Genomic DNA, 22,692 nt, shown 5'->3' with positions numbered 1-22,692 from the left:
AGGGACTCATTAACATGGAAAAGCCAACTGACCCCTAAAATAGAAACCCATAAACTCGAATCTTTTTACTGTATTACAGACCCCCCTGAGTTAATGCTACAGTCTTACCGTCTAAGCTTCTCGTATCTGAAAGTCTAGGTTTGGAGCGAGCCAACAACTCTCTGTGAACAGATGTCTTCAGAGATCTTTGGTGTTAGCATTTGAAGCCCTTGGGTCTTGTAGCAGGAGGGTGGGAATTGATGGGTGCCTGGTAAGTCTAAAGGACAAAGAACTCTTAACCCGTGGGGATTGAGTGAGAATTTGAGGGTTAATATGGCTGTCTTTGCTTCTAGAGTGAAAGGATGAGTTTATACAGAGAAATGGCCAGGAATAAGAATATTTTATCTTTAATGTTAATAAATGTTTTTACTTTATGAACCAAAGGGGCAGACATAGACATTCTTTTCTTTTTTAAGATTTTATTTATTTATTCATTTATTTAGAGAGAGCGAGAAAGAGTGTGAGTAAGGGTAGGGGCACAGGGAGAGGGAAAGAATCTTGAGCGGACTCCACACTGAGCACAGAGCCTGATGCAGGGCTCAATCCCACCACTTTGAGATCATGACCTGAGCCAAAACTGAGAGTAGGGCACTCAACTGGCTGAGCCATCCAGGGGCCCCAGGAAGTTTTTTTCTTAATTAACACATGAACTTTAGAGACTCTGAGCCACGTCAGATCACTGGTGGTCTTCTTCCATCAAAGTGGGCTTGGACTACTCACTTAGTCCCTTTGCTCTGACTGCTCAGAATTCTATTTTGAATAAATGTACAGAATTCAGCTTGCAACGTTAGTGCAGTGAGAGTCCCTGAATTAGTATTATTCCCATCTGACAGTTGAGAACTGGAGGTGCTAAAATGTTTGCATCAAGAAAGAGGCACTTAGAAAGCTGGGTGACAGGATCTGAAATAAAACCCTAAAGAATGTTGACTTCTTCATCTCCCACACATCTGCCATAGACTGTGACAACATGGAAAAGCATCTCTGAAATTCAGAAACAGATGCGAGGGAAGGAGGGAAGATGAGCTTGGTTAGCCCACTCGGTTCAAGGAACTGCAAGTGTAGGGACCCACAGTGAGGGCTCGCTGGTCACAGACCACTTTCCCTTTTCAACATCGAGGGATCGTGTGCTGTCTGTATAGTACAAACCAAAGCAATCTAAGAAATGGTAACAGGATGAACCCACCACAGCCGCTGTTGAGATAAACTGGTGGGTCAGTCAATACAGTCAATTTAGAAACTCTCTGGAGACACTGATTGAATGCAAAAGCCCATTTTTTGTGTGTTTTATCAGAGCAGTTAAATAAAGAGGGAGTTTGCTGTAGAGCTGTAACTGAGGGTTTTCTCCTCTCTGTAACTCAGAAAGCCATGGCCTTCTTTCAAGCCTTGGGAGCCCCTGAGTTGTTTAGTAATTTTCTTTCCTTGCAAAGAAAGTGAGAACTCAGAGACTCATGGCTGTGTCTCTGTCTCCTACCCTCATTGTGACAAAATAGCAAATTTTGCAGGGATCAGCCCAAGGTCACTTGTACAAGGCTCACTCTCCCCACTACATCCCCTCAGAGAACTGTGGGTTAATGGATTCTCCCATCCCAGGGGGGCTCCTGTGGCGTGATGTGGCCCAGGATGGATAGTGATAATTTAAGAATTATTGGTGACCAGGGGGATTAGGAGAGGGGCTGTCTTATAATGAGCTCTTTGGGTGAAGTTAATAAATAGGTCTCTTTGAACGGATGGGATCAAAGACAGCTTCTTGCACTGATCTTTATTCTTTTTATTGAGGTATAAAATACATACTCTAAAGTGTACTAGTCTTAAGTGTACAACTCCATTAATTTTCTACATGTGTACACCCATGTAATTACCACGCAGGTCAGGAGAGGGGACATTTCCAGAGAACCTCAGATGGTTTCCTCATACCCTACCCTGTCCGAACCCCAACCCCGCCCTAGAGGGAAGCTCAGCTCTAACATCTATCAGCGTTGATTCATTTTGCCTATTCTTGAACTTCATAGACATGGAGTTATGTCTAGTACTGATTTTTGTTTAAGACCATTCACATCAGGGTGCCTGGGTGGCTCAGCTGGTTAAGCATCTGACTCTTGATTTCGGCTCAGGTCATGATCTGCCCCGTGTCAGGCTCCGTGCTGGGTGTGGAGCCTGTTCAAGATTCTCTCTCTTCCCTCTCCCTCTGCGCCCCCCGCCACCCCAACAACAAAAGAAGACCATTCACGTCAACTTCAGCTTATATCCTTCCATTTTTTTCCTAGGCCTTTTTAGAGATGGCTTACACAGAAGCTGCCCAGGCCATGGTCCAGTATTACCAAGAAAAATCTGCTGTGATCAACGGTGAGAAGTTGCTCATCCGGATGTCCAAGAGATATAAGGAATTACAGCTGAAGGTAAAGCATTCTCCCATTGTTTAGTCACTCAGCAGCATCAGCTGTGTGTCTCCTTGTGGGGCACTGGCCTAAGTGCTGGCGGGAAGGAAGGGACAGGAAAACATCCAAAGATTACCTACTGCCTTTGGGAATATCACATGGGAAGGCCAACCTTTATGATGTGGCAAGAAAAATGCTTATTGAGATAAGTACAAAATGCAAAGGGATGCTGGAGACAGGGTGACTAGCTACATGCTACTCAAGGAGGGGTCTTGAGGGAAGACTTATAAGGGAAGTCTTTTGAAGGATGGAGGAAGAAGGGAAAGGTGTTTGCATTTCAGAGGTGGGAGCTCCAAGCATAAACCTCTGAATATAGCCTCCTTCTCTGCCCATCCAGTGCTCCAGTAACTTTCTCTTCCTCCCTCACCACCACCCCACCCTGATCTCTTCTTCTCTCCTCTGTCCTCTATAATTATGTCTTCAGCCCCATAGAAATCCTTCTAAGCAGCACAGGACTGTATTGGCCACAGTCAGAATGACTGTCAGGGATGAATTCAGATCATTCCAAACAGGGCTTTTGTTTCTGTTTTAGCTTGTTCTACGTTTGTCTCTTCTTTTTTATTTTCTTTTTCCTTATTTTATTGTGAAGTATAACATACATTCAGAAAAATGACTAATTATGTATTGCGCAGTTTAAAAAGTAGTAATGGGGGCACCTGGGGGGCTCAGTCAGTTAAGCCTCCAACTCTCAATTTCGGCTCAGGTCACGATCTCAAGCCCCTTGTTGGGCTCTGCGCTCAGTGTGGAGTCCGCTTGTCCCTCTCTCCCTGCTTCCCCCGCACCTCAAATAAATAAATAAATAAATAAAAATAAGTAGTAATGGTTGAAATCTCATAAATCCCATAAAACCACTGCCAAAGTCAAGAAATACACCACCAGTGGCACCCAGAAGCCCCTCTGAATCCCTCCACAAGCTCCACCCCTCCCTCTCCACTCTCCTGACTGAGGATGATCATTTCTTTGCTTTTCCTTAGAGTTCTACAACCCATTTCTGCCTCCCTTAACGGTAGCATTTAGTTTTGCCTAATTTTGAACTTTACATGAATGGAATCGCTCTCTTTGTGTTCTTTCATTCAACTTCTGCCATCCATGCTGGGTGTATCTGTTTATTCTCACTGTTACATAAATGTCCATTGTATGACTATGTATTTAAACGTTCCACTGTTGATGGACATTTGGGCTGTTTCCAGTTTTAGGGTGTTAGGGACACGTTACTGTAAACATTCTTGAACATGGTATCCTGGTACATACGTACACGAGGTATAACGAGGGGCACACACGAAATTAGGAATAGAATTGCTGCATCCCAAGGCACGCTTACCCTGAACTTTACCAGCAAGCCCTTTTCAAAATCAGTTGTCCCAGATTTACGTTCCTGCTAGAGTAAGAGTTTTCAGTGGTATGCTTTCTTATACTAACATTTTGTTAGATGACTTTTTGATTTTTGCCTATCTGGAAATGTATATTGGTTTATCATGGTTTTCTTTTTTACTTTTTCTAAAAGACTTATTTATTTGTTTTAGAGAGAGAATGAGCACACATGTGAGTGGGGGGAGGAACAGAGGGAGGAGGAGAGAAGCTGGGAGCCTGACACGGGTCTCCATCTCAGAACCTCCATCTCAGAATCATGACCTGAACAGAAACCAAGAGTCGGACCCTTAACCGACTGAGCTACCCAGGTGCCCCATCATGGTTTATATTTTTACTTTCCTGATTACTAATTGAGGTGAGCCCTTTTTCCTGTGTTCATTGGCCATTCCGTTTGGATCTTCTGTGGTGGAAAGTTTCTTTCTTTTTTTTTTTTTTTAAGATTTTATTTTTATTATTTATTTGACAGACAGGGATCACAAGTAGGCACAGAGGCAGGCAGAGAGAGAGGGGGGAAGCAGGCTCCCCGCTGAGCAGAGAGCCCGAGGCGGGGCTCGATCTCAGAACCCTGAGATCATGACCTGAGCCGAAGGCAGAGGCTTAACCCACTGAGCCACCCGGTGCCCCGAAAGTTTCTTTTAAGGTCATTTGCCCATGCTTTTCTTTAGACTGTGTCTTCTTCATGGTTTGCAGGAAGGAGCTTACTTAACTGGGGCACTTAGTCCATTTGGATTTATTGTAATTAAATTGCTGTATTTTTATCTAAATCTACTTCTTATTTTGTGCTTTCTACTGTCCCATTTTAATAGCTCCCTTCTAGTTCACTTCAGCTTATTCCACATTTACTGAGGGCCCATTTTGTTCAAGACCCACAGCCTTTAATCTGCCTTCAAGATTGAAGACCGGAGACAAAGGCTCAGTGGTTGTTGCTAGCTAAGGGTAGCATTCTGACAAGTCTGCATGTGGAGATGGTAATGTCGCCAAAGCCTTGATTCTACTGTGCTTGTATTATTGCTTCTGAAGTTCCTTTGCCAACAATTCTAGCAGAACCTGGCATTTTCCCCCCCGGGGGAATGAAAGCATGTTGCTTTGCTCAGACAAATGAAAGATCCCATCCCATTGTGGACCCAGCCAAAGTTTCTTTTCTCCTGGATTCTCCCCTGGAGGCTAGAACTGAATTTCTGCACTAAATTCCCAGTGGATCTTCGGTCTCTGAATGAAACGTTGTAAGATTCTGATTAGGATTAGCAGGAGTACTCAGCTTTTTAAATGAAGGGACTAAGGCACCATAGTACCTTACTGCGGGAGATGGTTTGGGGTGGTGCAAACACCATGGGTTAAAGAGGTCAGATGGGCAAGGTCTGCACTCAGCAAATGTTCACTCGGTGCCCACTGTGGGCGGGAGCTGGGCCAGGTGCCATGGTTATAGACACAGCAGGCTGGCGGAGGAGCTCACAGTCTGGTGTGAGGAAGGATGGGAAAACAGAACTATCGACAACCACGTGACCTATTCCAGATTGGAGGGTGCTGGCGCTACCTGGGTTTTACCTAGTCCTGCTTAGATGAGCTTGGACAAGGTGTTTCAACCGCATGAACCTCAGTTTACCAGATCAGGAAAGGGCTCTACCTTGAGTTCGTTGGTTTTAAGCATTTTTTCCCCCATGTATTATCTCTTTGACTCTTGCGGTCACCTTCCCCTGGGAGGTGTGTAGGGTGGATAATGACAGTAATTATAACAGTACAACAATAATACCAAGAATAGGTACTTTTAATTGAGTCTTGGTATTCTGGGTCAGGTCATGGGCCAGACACTTCACATATGTCATCTACTCTAATCCTGACATCAGTCCCGTCAGACAGGTGTTCGTTATCTCGGTTTAACCGATAAGGAAATGGAGGCCCAAGGAAGTTCAATGACTTGCACAAGATCATAGGGCCTGGAATAGCCCCGATCAAAACCTGGGACTGTTTTGGCTTTGCGTATGTCTGCACCTCTGTGTTGTGTTAGTAGGATCTCCACTGTCCATGTGAGAAGTCTGGAAATGTGCTGTTAGGCCCCCAGCCCATAAGCAGCAGACAGTATTCTAATAGGGTTTCTCGAACTTTATGTATGAACAAATCACTTGCAGGTCCTGTTAAAATTTCTGGTTCAGTAGAAGTGGGGCAGGGCTGTGATTCTGCCTTTCCAACACGTCCCCAGGAGGTGTTGCCGGTTCTCACAGCACACTTTGAGCAACAGGGTACTAGAATACGTTGTTTTCTGCCCTTTATGAAGGATTTTCTACTCCCAAGCTGTCAAGATGCCTCCACGAGAAAGATCCCAAAACCCACTGCAGCCACATAGGAATGCATGCATCGTGGTCCCTATGTTGGCGTGAATCAGCTAGGACTTTCTCTGCAAGTGACAGAAAATGATCTCCTTTAAGCTTATGGACTAAAGTGTTTTGTTTTTAAAGGGGGGGATTTATTGGCTCGTGTAAATGAAGAGGCCAGGAATGGCCGTGGCTGCGGGTGCAGCTCGATTCTGGGCCTCAGTGATATCATTAGGACTTGGCTCTTCTCCACTCTGCCTCCTGTTTGCTTGGCTTTGTTTTGGGGGTCTCCCTGGATGGCCCGGGCAGCCCCAGCCTCCCTCCTCTAGGTGGCGTGATGGCTTCATCAACTGCAGCCATCTGGCGTCTCTTCCTCCCGTTCTGTTCCTTCCACGAGAGAGCCTGGGTTTTTTGGAGTAGCTTCCTCAGAGGTCCCGAGAGCGACCGTGATCGGGCTCGTTCGGGACACGTGTCCTTCCCTGAGCCAATCTCTGTACTAGGGAAGGCCATGCTGTGGCTGGCCAGGCCTGTGTCACCTCAGGGCAGGGTGGAGGAGGGGGAGCGGCTATTAGAGGGGTGGACATCAAAACACCACCTCTGTATGCATTTCTGGGCCACGGGGCCCCACTTGGGGTCCCACCAGAGCTTGCAGAGGTGGGGGGATATTTTGATTGGTGTTTTTCCTCTACTTTTACCTTTGGCTCACCGGGCAAAGTGGAGGGAGAAAAAGGAGAGATTTAAGGTATCTCTCATCGCCTCCCCCGAGTATTTCCTCGTGCTGGCCATCGGGTCTCCCCATACCCTCTTCGTGGCACAGGCTCTATTCCTCAGGGCACTTGGGGCAGAATCTTTCACAGAATGAGAAAGACCAAATCGGAAGGATCAATAAAAAGTGAGTCTTTTCTTCCTGAAGACCTGGATGAGAAGAATGAGCTCTGTTCTGGGCTGTTCTAGAGAGACTCCTCCAGAACCATGGTGTCTTACATGCGGATGGGAACTTGGACTAATTTAAACCAGTGTCTCCCAGTTACTGCATCAGAGAAGTGTCAGGGGAGTTTTTAGGTTTCCTTGACCAGAGATTTCCCTGAGAGATTTGGGGTAGGGTTGAGGGTCCCAGGCGGTTTGGGGGCAGAGGGCCTGGTTTCAGAGCCACTGGTCTTGTCAGCCTCCCAGCCACAGAGAGTGTCTCCGGCCCTGAGAAGCATTCTTGGGTACATTCCATGGTGCTCTCAGGTAGGTTCAATCAGCAAATGGTGACTGAGGGTTTTCTCCAGATAAGACATGGTACTGAGGGCTGGCGAGTTTGCTGTGTAACTGAAGAGACAAGCTATTCCTCTGGAAATTATACAAGACTTAAACATGAGTGCATCAGTATGGAGCTCCTAGAAGTTCAGTGGCAAAAGGCAGTGTGACTGGCTTGTGTAAAGGAGGGAACGGTTGCCGAGTAGGCCTTGAAGGCTGCGGTGAATCAGCTCAACAGAGAGGGTGTCCAGGAGGAAGGAGTCGGCTGAGAAGGGACTAAGACCCCGGAAAGCACAGTAATGTTGAGAAGCGTCAGGGCTGCTGTGACAGGGCCTGGCTGTGACAGGTTCAGGGTTCATAAGGAAGGTTTCAGCATCTTCCTGGGACTTTTGAGACATGGAAAACAGCCACAGAAGGGTCAGAGGAAACCTTCCCACAGCTCCTTTTATGTAGGCTAAGCACCTGTGACTTTTATCAGCGTAGCCCGCCATGCTGCCATGCCTCGAGGCTGCTGGTGGATGCCAGATGGACCTCATTATCTCACCTTTATAGGTGGAGAGAGGGAGTCTCCCACAGACAGCAAGCCTTGACCCCAGATCACCCTGCCAGCTGGAGGCGGAGCTAAGCTGTTCTTCCTGGGTTGAGATCCTCAAGTCCAGGGGCATCGCTCCAGGATGCCAGCGCTTCCCTTGGGCAGTCTGGGGCTTGGACTCTCACCCTTGTCTGAAAGCAGCAAGATGCATTGACCATGAGCGCCGTGGATGGTCCCCCTGTGGGGTTATTGAGCCACGTCAGTGTCTTCATAGGATGGGTGAAAAGATCTACGGCTGGAATTTGCTTCAGAGTATTCTGTGGGGTGGGGAAATGGGTGGGGGTACAGATGAACTACAGATTGGTCAGAATTGTTGACAATGGAAATGGAGCATGGTGGTTCAAAATACCATTCTCTGTGCTTTTGTGTATGTTCGCAGTGTTCTGTGATAAAGAGGTACCCAAAATATAAGGGCCGCTCCATTCAGCATCATGCTCTCACTCCTCATGCCCTGGATTAAACCTTTTCTTCCTCTTAGAAGGTACTTTGTTCCCCTTGGGTGGACTGGACCGTGCACCCGAGTCCTCGTTGCTTCTCTTTGGCGTCTGCATGGCCAACTCTGGTCTGATGATGACCTCTTTGACTTTGCCTAGAAACCTGGGAAAACTGTGGCTGCCATCATCCAGGACATGCATTCCCAGAGGGAGAGGGACATGTTCCGGGAAGCAGACAGGTGAGGCCTCAGCCCTGGGCATCAGGGCGGATTCTGGGCAGCTGGATGCTCTCCTGTCTCTTATTTGTAGGGGTTATTCAGTCACACTGTGTCCTGCCCTTGCCCCTGCCCTGTCCATCAGCCTTTTTAGGGCCCTACTTTTCCACGTGCCTGATGGAAGGCATCAGTGCTGCTCAGGGTAAGCCTCAGGAAAATGCAAAATGGTAGACTTCCTCTCATTGGGGGGGAATATATAGAGGAGGGGTTCTGTTGATATTTGGCCCTTTGGGGCAAGTGTACACTCCTGCTAAAACAGTCTGAAAGTAGGTGTGTGTGTGTGTGTGTGTGTGTGTGTTCCTTTTATAGCCACCTGTTGATTTGTCATGGGGTGAATGTAGATGTAAGAAAAGGAACGTAGGTGAAACCGCCCCCCCCGCCCCAAAAAAGTAGGGACTTGACCAGTCACTTCCTCTGAACATGGAATGCATTCAGTTTTCAAACTTATTTCTTCTGACTGAAATTGTGACCATACCAGGAGGGGGCTACAAGTTTCCCACTGTTGCTGCCCTACAAAGATCCCATCTCTATGGAGAGCGGGGTAGAGCACAATCTGTGGTTCTTACCCACTGCTGCCACAGGTGGCGCTCTAACGTCACTGCCCAGGGCAGAGTCCAGGCTGATTCCCCGAGGCTGGTCAAGGCAGCCTGTCCCAGTGAGCCACGTATGGGTATCCCCTGGTCAGTCAGGGCTGCATGGGTTTCCTGTATTTGGGAACCAAATGAAAATCGCCTGTTCTTTTAGAATAAAGGACATATATACGATTAAGTAGATCTTCTTAATAACCAAACAACCTTCAGAAAGAGAGAGAGGGAAAGAGAGAGTGTGTGTTCATATGTTTGTGTATCTTTCTATGTAGCTGCTTGGATTTGGGATTTCCATTTATTTGGGATTTTTTTTTTTTAATGGTTGTTTGAGTTTTTTAAAAAGATACATATAAAGCCATACCCTGCGGCTTGCCGCTCCGTGGTGAACTGTCAGGAGGAACTATGAGGTCTTGCTCTAAATCTTAGGCAGATTGAGGTCCTTTTCTGGGATTCAGTTTCTTCATCTGAAACACGAGCAGGTCGGAGCTCTGAGGTTCCGAACCTCCAACCCTAACATGCCTTCCTCGTTCTTTGGTTTAGGATCTCTGAGCCCGGCCTCCTCACTCTCGTCCCCCCAGTAATTAGCATCCTTCTACCATGCCTAGGATCTGAACAAACTGAGATGAGAAGTAAACAAGACAAATGGCGGCCAAGAGGCTGCCATTACAGTAGAGACCAGGTGGGTTGTGGCTTTGGTCTTGTAGTCAAGAGGCTGGACCATTGAACCCCAGGGTCAGGCAGCCTTGCCCACCAGGCTGGACCGGGGCAATCTCCCCACACCCCAGGAGGAGCGTTGCCCACCCCCTGAGCCTAGCTTCCTTCCAAGAGGAACAGAGATGGAGTGGAGCCAAACCAGTCCAATTATTTATGCCAGTTCCCAGGAGCAGAATGAGTAGAGGGACAGAGATGGCCAGGACTGTCCTTAGGGAAAATCCGTCCTCCTAGAAGCCCAGAGGAGGAAAAGCTTTCTCCTGTAGCACTCTGTGTCTTCTGTACAGCTGTGGTGAAGAGCATATGGCTACAGGTGTTATGGGATTATGTGTGCGGTGTGTCTGTGTATGGGGGCCGGGGATGTGCAGATTCTAAAACCCACTCCTTTGCTCCCTAACAGATACGGCCCAGAAAGGCCACGGTCTCGCAGTCCCGTGAGCCGGTCACTGTCCCCGAGGTCCCACACTCCAAGCTTCACCTCCTGCAGCTCTTCCCACAGCCCTCTGGGCCCCACCCGGGCCGACTGGGGCAACAGCAGGGACTCATGGGAGCACTCGCCCTATGCCAGGAGGGAGGAAGAGCGAGACCCGGGCCCCTGGAGGGAGAACGGGGAGGACAAGAGGGACAGGGCAGACATGTGGACGCACGATCGCAAACACTACCCCTGGCAACTGGACAAAGCCGAGTTAGAGGAGCGGCTCGAAGGAGGGAGGGGCCACCGAGAAAAGCACCTGAGGCCGGGGTCCCCCAGCCTGCTGCACTCTGCCTCGGGCTACAAAAGCCGAGAAGAGGGCTACTACCGGAAGGAGCCCAAGGGAAAGTCGGACAAGTACGTAAAGCAGCAGCAGGATGCTCCCGGGAGGTCCAGGAGGAGGGAGGAGGCCAGACTGCGGGAGAGCAGACACCCCCACCCCGAGGACTCAGGCAAGGAAGACGGGCTGGAGCCGAAGGTCAGCGGCGCCCCTGAGAGCACCAGGTCGAAGCCGAGTGAGAAGAACAGAACCAAGAGACCCGACAGAGACCCAGAAGGAGCTGGTGATAGAAGAGAAAGCAGGATGGCGGGGAATGAGGTAATGATGCACTCTCTCCCCCAGGTAAGGAGAGGCAGGTTCCCGGGCAGGGCAATGTTAACATAATGATGGTGCACTTTTATCGAATAAAGCACTTACTGAAGGTTGACCCTGTGCCAGGCACTGAACCAAGCACCTTATCTCAATCAAGGTATTTAATCTTCACAGCAACCGTGGTGAGTTAATATGGGTAATAATACGATTATGGCTATAGATGAGGGAATTGAGGCGCAGAGAGCCTAAGTTAGTTGGCCACACAGTCTGCAAACAGCAGAGCGCTAGGGCTCCAAATCCCTCGGCACGCTGCTGCCTTGGCTGGAATTTAGGCAGTAATGTGTCGCAAAGGCCTTTTGTGGTCCTGTGTGTGTCCGGGGCGGCGGGGTCCCGCAGTGTTTGCACCACCGCACTCCGCCCAGGGAGGTGAGACCTTTGGTCTGCTCCGTCCTTTCTCCTGCCCAAAGCATCCGCTGACCCTGGGGTTTGATGAGAGGTGGTAAAGAGAAGCAGCCACCACCCACGAACTCACCCTGGGTGCCCAGAGCTTGGTGTGCTGCTCTGGACACTGTCCAGAGCTTTATTTCCACTGTAATAAAAATGCTCGGCCGTTGGCTGGCCCCCTTCATCCACGCGTCTGAAAGGGCTTGTAACATACTGCCTAGCTGCAGTTCACACGGCGGGTCGTGAGGATCACGGTACAAAATTCACCCTCTCACTGGGCTTACACTTCCTTCTTGCCCAAACCATATACGTTTAGGTAGGAGCGGGATAGAGGTTGGGGAGCACGGTGCGTCTGCATAAAGAACCCAGCTTTAAAAATCCTACATGCGTATTTCCTAGCCTGACCCAGGACTTAGTGACAGGGACAAAGTCGAAATAAGAGCCCAGTTCTCGACTCCAGGGACACTGAAGAGTCACACGTTTGTCCACTTCTGCCTTTACTCCTCCATGCACTTGGCCACTTGGCTGGGCAGTGTGCTAGGCATGGGGCGTCCAGAGGTGAATGGGGCAGGGTCCATGCTGTGGCAAAGACCAAGGTCTCATGGTGGAAGGAGAGCTACAAAAATGATTGACATTCAGTGGTGCCCGTGCCGGAGCAGAGCAGCGGATGAGCTGCTCCAGGGGGATTTCCTCTGCGCAGGGACAGGGAAAGCTGCACAGAGGTGATGTGTGAGCTGGGCTTGGGGAAAAGAGCAATGTGGGAAGCAGTGAGGGCAAAAGTAAGAAAGGAAGACTGTTTCCAAGAGCCTGCAAATACTCGGTGTGGCTGCATCTTTAGGGCATCTTAAAGAATAATGTCTTTAAGAAGTAAAATCATGCTCTTGTGCAAACATAAAATGAATACTTGTAAAAGATGTTATTTAACTCGCGAATTAATGAGGGTGCCGGCAAGATGTAAACGCTGGTCTAGAGGAGAATCCAGAAAGCTGGCAACACGGAGAGGTGCTCGGGAACGCAGAAGTGAATTTGCTAACAGATCAAAAACTGGCCTCTTCCATGGGCATGGGAAGCCAGTGGCATCTCCGCCAGATAAAATTCCTTTGCATCTCTATGAACGAGAATCGTTTGCCCTACACTCAGTCTTCTGCAATTTACAGGGCTGTAAAAGACTTCAGCTCACGATAACAAAAGGTGAAGACTCCCATGGGACCTCCTGGAGGGAGTCTGCTAGACAACAAACTGCCCAGCATTCCATGGAAAGATCACCCTGTTGTCTTTTTGCCCAGCTCAAAGTCTGCCACAGTTTCTTCTGACTGGCATAGCAGGGAGAGCTCAGGAGATGAGATTAGGGACCTGGGCAGAAGGCCCTCGTGTGCCTCCCTGAGAATTTGAATCGAATCTTGAGGACCTCTGAATCCGAGGATTTTTTTTTTTTTTTAGATTTTATTTGTTTATTTGATAGAGAGATATAGAGCACAAGTAGGCAGAGCAGCAGGCAGAGGGAAAGGGAGAAGCAGGCTCTCCACTGAGCAGGGAGCCCGATGCAGAACTCGATCCCAGGACTCTGGGCTCATGACCTGAGCTGAAGGCAGATGCTTAATCGAATGAGCCACCCAGGCACCCCAGAGGATGTTTTTAAGAAGCGTGTCTATGCTTCGAGGGATCGAAGGAGCTAGTGATGAGTCAGTGCCTTAGGAAGAGGCTCAGAGGGACAGAAAGCAACAGCCCCTTGGGCAGGAGTTTCAGCCTAGACCTCAGCCACACGCCAGCAGCCTAGAAACCTGTGTCCCCATGGCAGAGGGGTGGAGCTGCCCCCTCCCAGTGCACCCCCACTTCTGCCGCCCTTCTTCCGTGAGCTGACTGCTCCCACTGTTTGACCTACCCGCTTTCATCGCTTGGCCCTTTTCAGGTGACACATACTGTGGGTCGTGCCCCGAGCCCTTTTGCAAAAACAGATGCCCAGAAAACCCCATGGGTTTCCCCATGTTCTGTCTCTCTGGCTGGTTCTGCCTCTAGTAGCCCCAGGGTGGGGTCAGTAGGGACTTGCTGGGGTCCCCAACGGATTGCTTCAGTGGGTTCAGAGCCAGGAAGCCCAGCACCAGTTGGAGGAATATCAGCAGAACCAAGTCTTCCTCACTGACCTCAAACTGTATATCACAATCTTGAAAACAACCCCAGCCCCCCAGGGCTGCCCCAGGAATTAGATGATGGCAATGACTAAACTTGGAGCTGGAAGGCAGCAGTGTCCTTGCCTTTCTCCTAATATACTGGGCACCTCCCACCACAAGGGCCTTTACATGTGTTCACCTGCCTTGGCGCCCCGCCCCCCCCCGAAGTCCATGGGGCTCCCTCCTCCCCTCCTTTGTGTTCGCTTGTTGCCACACTCTCTCCAAGTGTATTTCTGGCCAGGAATACCACTACGTAAAACCACGATGTCCCAGCCTGCTTCCCCTCCTTTCCTGAGCACTTTTCCTAGGTCCAACCTATCCCCTGATGTCTGTCTTTATTTAGTGTCTACCTCTTCCTCCCCCCAGATGGAACCTCCAGAGGGCAGGAATTTTTGTCTGCAGTGCTCACTGCTATGTCCCCAAACCCTCAGATGAGGCCTTGACTCAGAACAGGTGTTCAGTAAGTATTTGCTGAAGGAAGGAAGGAATGACTGAACCCAGACCCTGGAGACAGGTCTGGCTTCTGAGAACCAGGTCACACCCTGTTCTTCTCTGCCTCAGTTTTCTCATTTGTGAAATGAGTGTGATCATGAGGCAGTCGCAGGACTTAATGAGCTTGTGCTCATGTGAAACTTCCAAGATCTCTGGAGAAAGCTGCTGTGCTGAAGAGGCCGGTGTGTGTGCTCCTCGGTGTTGGGGCCAGGTCCACCCGTGGGACCCAGCCTGGACCACAGACCGCAGAGAGGATGAAAGAAATCAAGTCACGGAGTACAGTGAACACAGGAAAGAAGGGCGGTCGAGGGTTACAGACCCAGATGCTCGGAGAAGGGAAGCCAGGCAGGGGATATGGACCAGGTAATAGGAGTGAAGCCAACATGGAGACAGAGGGCTGTGGCAGTCCAGGGAGGAGGGACCTGTCTGTTGGGGGCAGTTAGCCACTGCTCAGCTCCATTTTATGGCCGCCATTCGGGACTGCATGTCCTGTGCTGTTAGATCCCCCATTTCTGGAGGAGCAGCACCAAAGTCCAGATATCTATGAAATTTCCTACATTTTAGAAGTTGTAGAGGCCAAAACATGTCTGTGGACCAGGTGGAGCCCAGGGGTCCCTAGAATGCAGCCCCCAGTATAAAAAGTCCATGGGGGGAGAAATAGAAGAACTATTCATTCTGAGTTCAGAGCCTAGACAGAGACTCAAGCATGCGAGGCAAGTGTGACCCTAGTTAACTATTCTACCCCCCACCTCCTTTAAGCCTTCAGGTCTCCTCTCTTTTATAGACTAATGTCCACAGAGCGCCTAGCACTGGGGCTGCAGTTCTGAGTGAAAGCTGAAATGACCCCTGATCTCATGGACCTCAGGTCTAGTGGAAAGACTACTAATCAATTCCTTATATGAGTAGAGGAGCATGTGTGTTGAGTGCTAAGAAGGCAATGGAGGTATATGGCTGTGACAGATCAGAGGCCTACCTGGGTTAGGATGTGACTGTTGAGATTTGAAGGAATGGTGCGTTTCACTGAGTGAAAAGGAAGGAGAGGGGCACCTGGGTGGCTCAGTGCATTAAGACTCTGGCTTCAGCTCAGGTCATGATCTCAGGGTCCTGGGATCAAGCCCTGCATCGGGCTCTCTGCTTAGTGGGGAGCCTGCTCCCTCCTCCCCCTCTGTGTGCCTCTCTGTCTACTTGTGATCTCTCTCTCTGTGTCAAATAAATAAATAAATAAAATCTTAAAAAAAAAAAAAAGAAAGAAAGAAAAGGAAGGAAAGCAGAACAACATGTGCAAAGGCCCTGTGGCTGGAGGCCAGTGTGTTGGAACAGAGACAGCCAGGGTTAGAATGGTGGGAGGTATATCTTGTTTGTCAATGTGTCATATCATGCAAGGCCTTGTAGGCAGGTTATGGATTTGTCTTCATCCCAAGTGCAAGGGGAAACAAATGAAATATTTAAGCAAGAAGGTACAGTGAGGTTATGATCATTTTTGCATTGTTGAGTGATCATTCTTGATCACCTTGGGGAGAATAGACTTGGGAGGAGGCTACAGAGGAGAAGGGGGAGAACAGTTAAGAGGTGGCTTACTGGTAGTCCTATCCCTGTGGCGGTGGATCTCTGCTTGTAATAGTTGGGACCTAATATCTTAGTCTGTGAGCTGGTGTGGGCAGCTGGGTGCATTGTTGCTTTTGTTGGTTTGCCTTAAGCTGCTACTCTCATATGATCCCCAGGGCACAGGGTGCACTGAAGGCAATAGTTGGGACCTAATATCTTAGTCTGTGAGCTGGTGTGGGCAGCTGGGTACATTGTTGCTTTTGTTGGTTTGCCTTAAGCTGCTACTCTCACATGATCCCAGGGCACAGGGTGCACTGAAGGCACTGCTGCATTTCCTTTGTCTGCAGAGAGGAAGCACCGGGATCCAACTGGCAAGGTGCTTCCAGCCAGCCAGGCTGTCCTGCCTCTCCCAGCTTGAACTGTGGCAAGGAGGTCTCTATTGTGTTGATGTAGGAGTGTGGCTGTAGGAATTGCTTGGGGAGGGTGAGGATTACTTACTTGGACAAGAGAGGACCGTAGATAGCTTATTCAGGGAGATAAAATAAAGAGATCTCCTGTTGGTAGATGCTATGGGTTCTGATGGCTAAAAAGACATTTTGGAAGTGCTTTGCGCTTAGGTTAGCTTAGAAGACTGGAGCAGAGCATGCAGTGGACTCTTTTGCTCCAAATGCCACAAAGAGCAAGGACAGAAGGATTTCAACTCTCTTCCCCTGTCTGACCATAACTGGTTAAACCAGTCAGCCCTGAGCTCCTGCCCCAGCTGGCTCCTTGTCAACTCCAGAGAGGTGTGTCTGTTCAGAAGAAATCAGAACTTGAGTCATTACTTAGAACCTCAGCCAAAATTGTCAAGAAAATGCAACATACCCTCGAGAAAGTCCAGGGAGAGTCACTGATCTGGGGGCCAAAGTTGAAGTCATGGGAGAATATTCTCCAAAAACTTCTAAAATGGGGGTTGGCAAACTTTTCCTACAAAACCCCAGACCATAAATATTTTAGGCTATGTGGGCCAGAAGCCGAAGTGAGGGTACTATGTGGGCACTGATGTAATCGTTTAAAATGCAACTATTTAAAATTTGGAAGCCTTGTTAATTCACAGATTATATCAAAAGAGGCACTGGTTCGGATTGGCTTGAGGATGAGAGTTTGCTGACCCCTGTTCTCGAGGATGGTCAGAGACCTTAATTCCCAAACCAAACACCTGCTTTCAGTTGTTTAGTTTCTCAGACAGGAGCACTAACTCTCATGAGGGACTGAATCTGAGGGAGAGAACAGAAGGAAGGAAGAAGGGAGGGGGTTGCTAATTGGGGCTATAGCTCTAGGTCAGAGAGAGGACAGAAAAAAGGTTGAGGGGGACACTGGTTGGCTGACAACCCCCTTCCTACCTGTAAGTGGCCTGGGTGTGATTTTTATGGCCAAAACAGATCTTTTGAGGGGGAGATGTCACCACAATGGTTGTCAGCCCCAGGGCCAGTTTACCCTTGGTCCCTTTACTGGCCCTCCCTGCCTGTAGGTTTCACAACTGTGAAAACACCCAGTTTGCCAGAGATTTCTGCTGCACTAAAGACGTCAGTCCAACCCTTGAGACATTTCGGTGCCTCCACTTGTCTGTGTGACTTGAGCAAGTTACTTAACCTCTCTGATCCTTCATTTCCTCATCTGTAAAAGGCAAGGCACCTGCCTCCAAGGGGTTTGGTGAGGATGAAGGACGAGGCGCCTCTGAGACACTCCTGAGGACCGTTATCTGCACTGTTTTCTCTCTCGGTGCTCCCTCTCTCCTCTGCCACTGCTCACCGTTGATTTGGTTTGTTATGTTCTTCTTTGGTAAGGCTGGAAAAGAGGAACAGGAGGGCGTGGAAGAAAGCACCTCATCACCAGCCAGGCAGGAGAAAGAAACGGAGTCCTCAGATGCAGAAGACCCAAGGACAAAGAAGGTAAAGGTGGTCCCAGGTGCTAACAGGACAGCCCCATCTGCATGATGACCCGTGGGCCCTGCGTCACAGATGTCCTGGTCCTGCCCTGGGATGCCCCATTTGCTGCATGGGCTGCGGCCAAAACCCCACCTGGGATCCCACGAATGGAGCCAGCCCTTCTTGGAAGAATGGTTTTGCCTGGGATCTCTGCAGATCTTCATTAAGATCTTTACTACTTGCCTGGGCTCTGCCTCAGTCTCCAGCAACTTGGATGCACTCGTAAGAGGAAAACATGAGCCCAAAAAAGACTCAGGCTTCAGAGCCAGGCTCCCAAAATAGGTCCCTTGGGAGGGGCTGGTGGAAGAGGGGAGCTTCGGATGCTCAAGCTAGGGCCCTGACCTCAGCATGCCCAGACCCTGGCATTAACAAAACATCTACTGTGCTTGTAAAGATTATTTTACTTAATTAAAGTAAAAAAAAAAAAAATCCAGTTACAGTGCTGTGGTTGCCTCAGCAAACAGGACGGTGTTTGGAACGCAGCCAGCTTTATGCCTTTCTGGTCAGGAGAGGCGGAGAGATGAGTATCGCTGGTGAGGAAGCTGATTGAAATCTGGCTGCTGGGGACATGACAGAGTTGCAGGAGGGGCCAAGCCCGAGGCGGGGCTATGGAAGTTGCACCCTTGTGGGAAAGGGAGCTTGGGGCAGTTTTGAGGGGGGACTTTGCTACAGTTCATTTAGTGGTACCCTTCCTGCAAGCAAATAGCCCCAGCCAGTTGATTTATTTCGAGTTGATAACTTTATCATTCATTCATTCAAGAACTGTTTCTTGAGCACCTATTATTACACCAGGGTTTGAAATTCTCTGTGCCATTTTAAACATGGCAGACTCAGCATTCAGAGCTGATTCTAAAGGCTTGTGTTTGAGCCTCATCCTAGGGATGAATCAGTGATGCGGGGCTTGAGTGGTTCCCACCTCCTGATCGCCCCGTCGGTGTTCCCCGGCGGAAGTCAGAGTGCTCAGGATCTGCATGATTTGAGGGGCTCCGTGGTCAGGGTTTACGCCCTCTGGTTGAATGCCAGGACCTGCTCCTCCGTCACTCTGTGACCTTTCTTCTGCGTGTTTGTTCAGGAGCAAGAGTGGGAGAGCGGAAGCGAGGCAGAAGGGGAGAGCTGGTATCCCACCAACATGGAGGAGCTGGTTACAGTGGACGAGGTTGGGGAGGAGGAAGATTTCATTATGGAACCAGACATCCCAGAACTGGAAGAAATTGTGCCCATTGACCAGAAGGACAAAATCTGCCCAGAAATATGTCCTTGTGTGACGACCACCTTAGACCTGGACGTAGTCAAGGATTTCACCAACGAGGGAGTGAAGCCCATAGGGAACGGGGCCGCAGAAATCAGCCTCGAGACACCCAAAGACCTGCCTTCTGCTTCCACGAGCTGTCCCAGTGACATGGACGTGGAAATGCCTGGCCTAAATCTGGACGCTGAGCGGAAGCCAGCTGAACGTAAGACAGGCCTCTCACTGGAGGGTTCAGATTGCTACGAGAAGCAGGCAGAGGGAGGGGAGCGCTCCGATGTGCGTCTGGCCCCTCCACTGCAGCAGATGTCTTCCCCGAAGCCAGCAGAAGAGGGGGCCCGGCAGCCTAGCCCACCTCTCGATGACTGCAAGGCCAAGGGGACCCCCGAAGATGGGGCTTGTGAAGGCAGCCCCCTGGAGGGGAAAGCCAGCCCTCGCACCGACACCGACCTCCAAAGCCAGGCTTGCCAAGGAGTGTCGACCCAGGGTAACTACCTCCCCTTTCTCCTGTGCGGTTGGGTTGATGGGACCACTGATCACGTAGGGAGGCATGTGGGCGTGTGCAGGCTGGAACAAACACGAGCGTTCAAGCCGGTGCAGAAAGCCAGCTTCCAAAGTCCTGGTTAAACGGTTAGTGCTTTTCCGCAAATGGTGTAAAGGAAATCAGATAGGAGGCCACACGTTTTCTGAGAAGCAGACTCAGACAGGATAGACTTCCCTGAATTTACGGGAGCCCAGATGGACTCTGACAACTAAAATCAGCAAAAGTTTCGCGTTATCAGGCCAAGGGGCTCTGGTTCCTTGGATCGGTAGACAGCCTCTCGAGCCTGCCCAAGGGCGGACCACCCAGGCTGTCACTCCTGTGAGGCCCGGGTGAGGGGGCAGGAGTGTGCAAGGCTAGAAGGGAGCACCGAGCGGGCAGAGGGCAGAACGAGGGGTCCTGGGGGGTGCGGCCCGTTCCCGCTGCTCCCACCATAGACCCACTCATCTCCACGGCCTGACGGGGGAAGGAGGCTTGTCCCAGGCTGTCCTCCGCCGCCGCTGCAGGTGACGTTGTGTGGGTGCCCGGCACTATGACATCATGAGAGACAGAGTTTAAAATAGGCTAAGCCGTGTCTTCTCTGCCAAGTGGAAACAAAGATCCAGCAAGGGCTACGGCGTGGGGGGCGGGGCGGGGAGGAGGAGCAGCCCTCAGTGTTCTGCGAGTGAAAATAAAATAATGAGGGCTTCATGTCACAGAAAGCCTGCAGCGTGCTGAAGGTGGAAGGAAGGGGGACCAGAGTCGGGGGCAGAAACCGTTGAGTAAAGGCTTAAAAAGAAACCTTCCCGGCCAGTGCCGTGTGGCCGGCACGAGCCTGTCGGGGAGTTGGAGGCTCGGGCTCTCCTCCATGGCAGGCTGACCTGAGCTGTTTTTCACCTGCGAGTCTCCATGGAAACTGCTGGGAGCAGCTGCCTCGCTGTTGCCAGAGAAACCCGGAGGGAGGCCTGGGCTGTGTCTGCCGAAGGCAGGAATAAAGACAGAGCGAGATGTTCACCTTGCCCTGATTGAACCCCTTTCTTTTGCCGTATAGGTCTCAACACGCACTGGTGTTAATGGCTTATTAGCGTACCCAGTGTTTGGAGTTCATATTTAATGACACTGCTCAACAGGCTTGGGGTGAACGTGTCGTTGCCTTTTGTGCCAGCCTCTGAGCCTAGAGACGTCAGCACAATGTTTGCCCTCCGGTAATCCTCCTGCCTGCAGAGAGGGAGTGATTTGTGAGGTGGGGGGCAAGGCGGGGATCATCCCAGCCGAAGGAGGCAGCGGCCCAGCCCCCCACGGACCCAAGGTGCAGAGCTGCCAAGGGTTCGTGTGTGTGGCATTCTTTTGGCAGTGGAACAAACTCTCAATTACAGCATTTTGGTTCTAATTAGCAGTCCTCGCCCTAGCTTCATGTTATTAAACCGTGCAAGGGACCATTCCTGATCACACAGTACAAGAATAGGAGAGGGTCTTTGAAGTACATTGTGCTTCCTTAGTTCTCTGCCTTGGCCCATGTTTTGCAGAAACCCCCAAGTTCATGGAAATGAAATCTCTGGACGTGAGGTCACCGGAACACGCCGAAGTGGAGCTCAAACAGCCCCTCTCTCTGCCTTCCTGGGAACCAGAGGATGTGTTCAGTGAGCTTAGCATTCCTCTAGGTAGGTGAAGTACGTACGCAGTCCTTCCTGAGCATTCAGCTCCAGGAAACGACAGAGCCAGGGGAACATCTGAGAGCTCGAGAAAGCTTTTTTGGTCATTTTGTTGTTGTGTTTAATGTCGGGCGTAATAACCATTCTATGGATGGTGCATATCTTTAAAGTCTCTTGCAATTTCAGTCTCCCGATAGTAGACCAATTACCTCATGGCACCGGGCCCTGAACAGTACTGCCCTGGGAGCCGGAGCAAAAAGAGACTCGATTTCCCTGTTTGGGAATGCTTTATTCCTGACCAAACAGCCTTTATTCAAGCGGAGGTCAGAGGCCTCCAGGGGCCACCCAAAGTCAATAGAAATGAACTTCTTCTGCTACTGGCTTCCCTACCCTCTTTGCCCCAGCCCTTTCCAAGACAATGCTACATTTTTTTCTCTTTGAAAGACCAGCTCTGAGGCGATGATGCTGGTGAGACTGCACTTGGGGCAGACACTCTCTGTTTGATAGAGGGAGCATCGAACAGAGAGAGACCTGGGCCCCTTTCCTTCCTGTTTCACTTACTGGATGACTGCATGACCTCAGACAAGTCATACCCAGGAATGTATTTTGGGTTTTGTTTTGTCCAGTCACTACAAGTCCTTTATTAACAAGTCAATAAAAAGAGAGAGATGTAAAAATACTTTTCTCGGAGGCCCTGGGAATGGAAGGTACTGACAGAACCCACCTGGCTAGAGAAGACAACCCAGCCAGAGGCAGAAGGGAGCTCGGGAGTCCAGAGGTGCAGCTGGTGGGAGGCACCGAGAAGGGAGTGGCTCGGGCCTTGCACAGACAATGTGCAAATGCAGAGCCCTGACAGGGAATGATAGGTTGGGGTTCCTGAGCCTTAGTTTTTTTTTTCACCTGTTATATGGAACTGGATCAGATCAATTCTGCAGTGGAATTTTCAATAGTGGAAGTGCTGCGGGGGGGCGGGAAGGGAGCTTAATAATAGAATCACTTGGCTACATTTTCGAAGGGGAGAGTTCACTGGAATCTCAGGGTGGGGAGTGAAATTACTTCAGTCGAGTGCCCTTGGAGCATCTGATACCACCACCAACTCAGTGACTCCCACACCACTTCATCTTCGAGTCTTTGCCTTGATTCTGAGAGGTTAGAAAGTAATGAGACAAAGGAGCCGTAGCAGCCACTAGAGAGAGCCTAGGAAGGCATCATGTGGGAAAGCGTCCCAAGGAAGCACGAGAAGGACGGGTTATGTGAGAACCTATGGCCACACGTCTGCTTCCTCAGGGAGGGGCTGGTCAAAATGGAGGCTCACCCTTTCCATCGGGTTTCTCTTTTTCTTTTCATCTCCTTTGAAACATTTCTTACTGTTTCTGCCCTCCAAAAGTTCCATTTTCATAGAGCAGCACTTTCTAGATAGAGTGCCCCATGTGAGGCACTCTGGGCAGTGGGGAAATGTAGCGCAGGTCTCTTGGCGTCCAAGAACTTGGAATCTGTGTGACAACGCACAAGCGAAAATTAGGAATAAGTTCCACCACCTTGTTGTTTGTGTCTTTTTTAAAACTGTTTTTCATTCCAAAAAGTGTGATAGATTATTAT

General features: G+C 49.9%; 1 protein-coding gene across 1 annotated transcript in view; it reads left to right on the top strand.

Moving 5' to 3' along the window:
* RBM20 (RNA binding motif protein 20) overlaps positions 1 to 22,692 on the top strand; it is a 51,163-nt gene that overhangs the window by 16,771 nt on the left and 11,700 nt on the right. Inside the window, exons 6-11 of the mRNA XM_080822764.1 lie at positions 2,304 to 2,435; positions 8,582 to 8,661; positions 10,396 to 11,065; positions 17,535 to 17,639; positions 18,748 to 19,408; positions 20,968 to 21,102. Of these exons, the coding sequence (XP_080678890.1) occupies positions 2,304 to 2,435; positions 8,582 to 8,661; positions 10,396 to 11,065; positions 17,535 to 17,639; positions 18,748 to 19,408; positions 20,968 to 21,102 (1,783 nt within the window). The remainder of the gene's footprint in view (positions 1 to 2,303; positions 2,436 to 8,581; positions 8,662 to 10,395; positions 11,066 to 17,534; positions 17,640 to 18,747; positions 19,409 to 20,967; positions 21,103 to 22,692) is intronic.

The sequence above is a fragment of the Martes martes genome, assembly GCF_963455335.1.
Source record: "Martes martes genome assembly, chromosome: 14".
Classification (NCBI taxonomy): domain Eukaryota; kingdom Metazoa; phylum Chordata; class Mammalia; order Carnivora; family Mustelidae; genus Martes; species Martes martes.
Note: the sequence above shows the minus strand (reverse complement) of the source record. Positions and strands in the feature narration are given on the sequence as shown.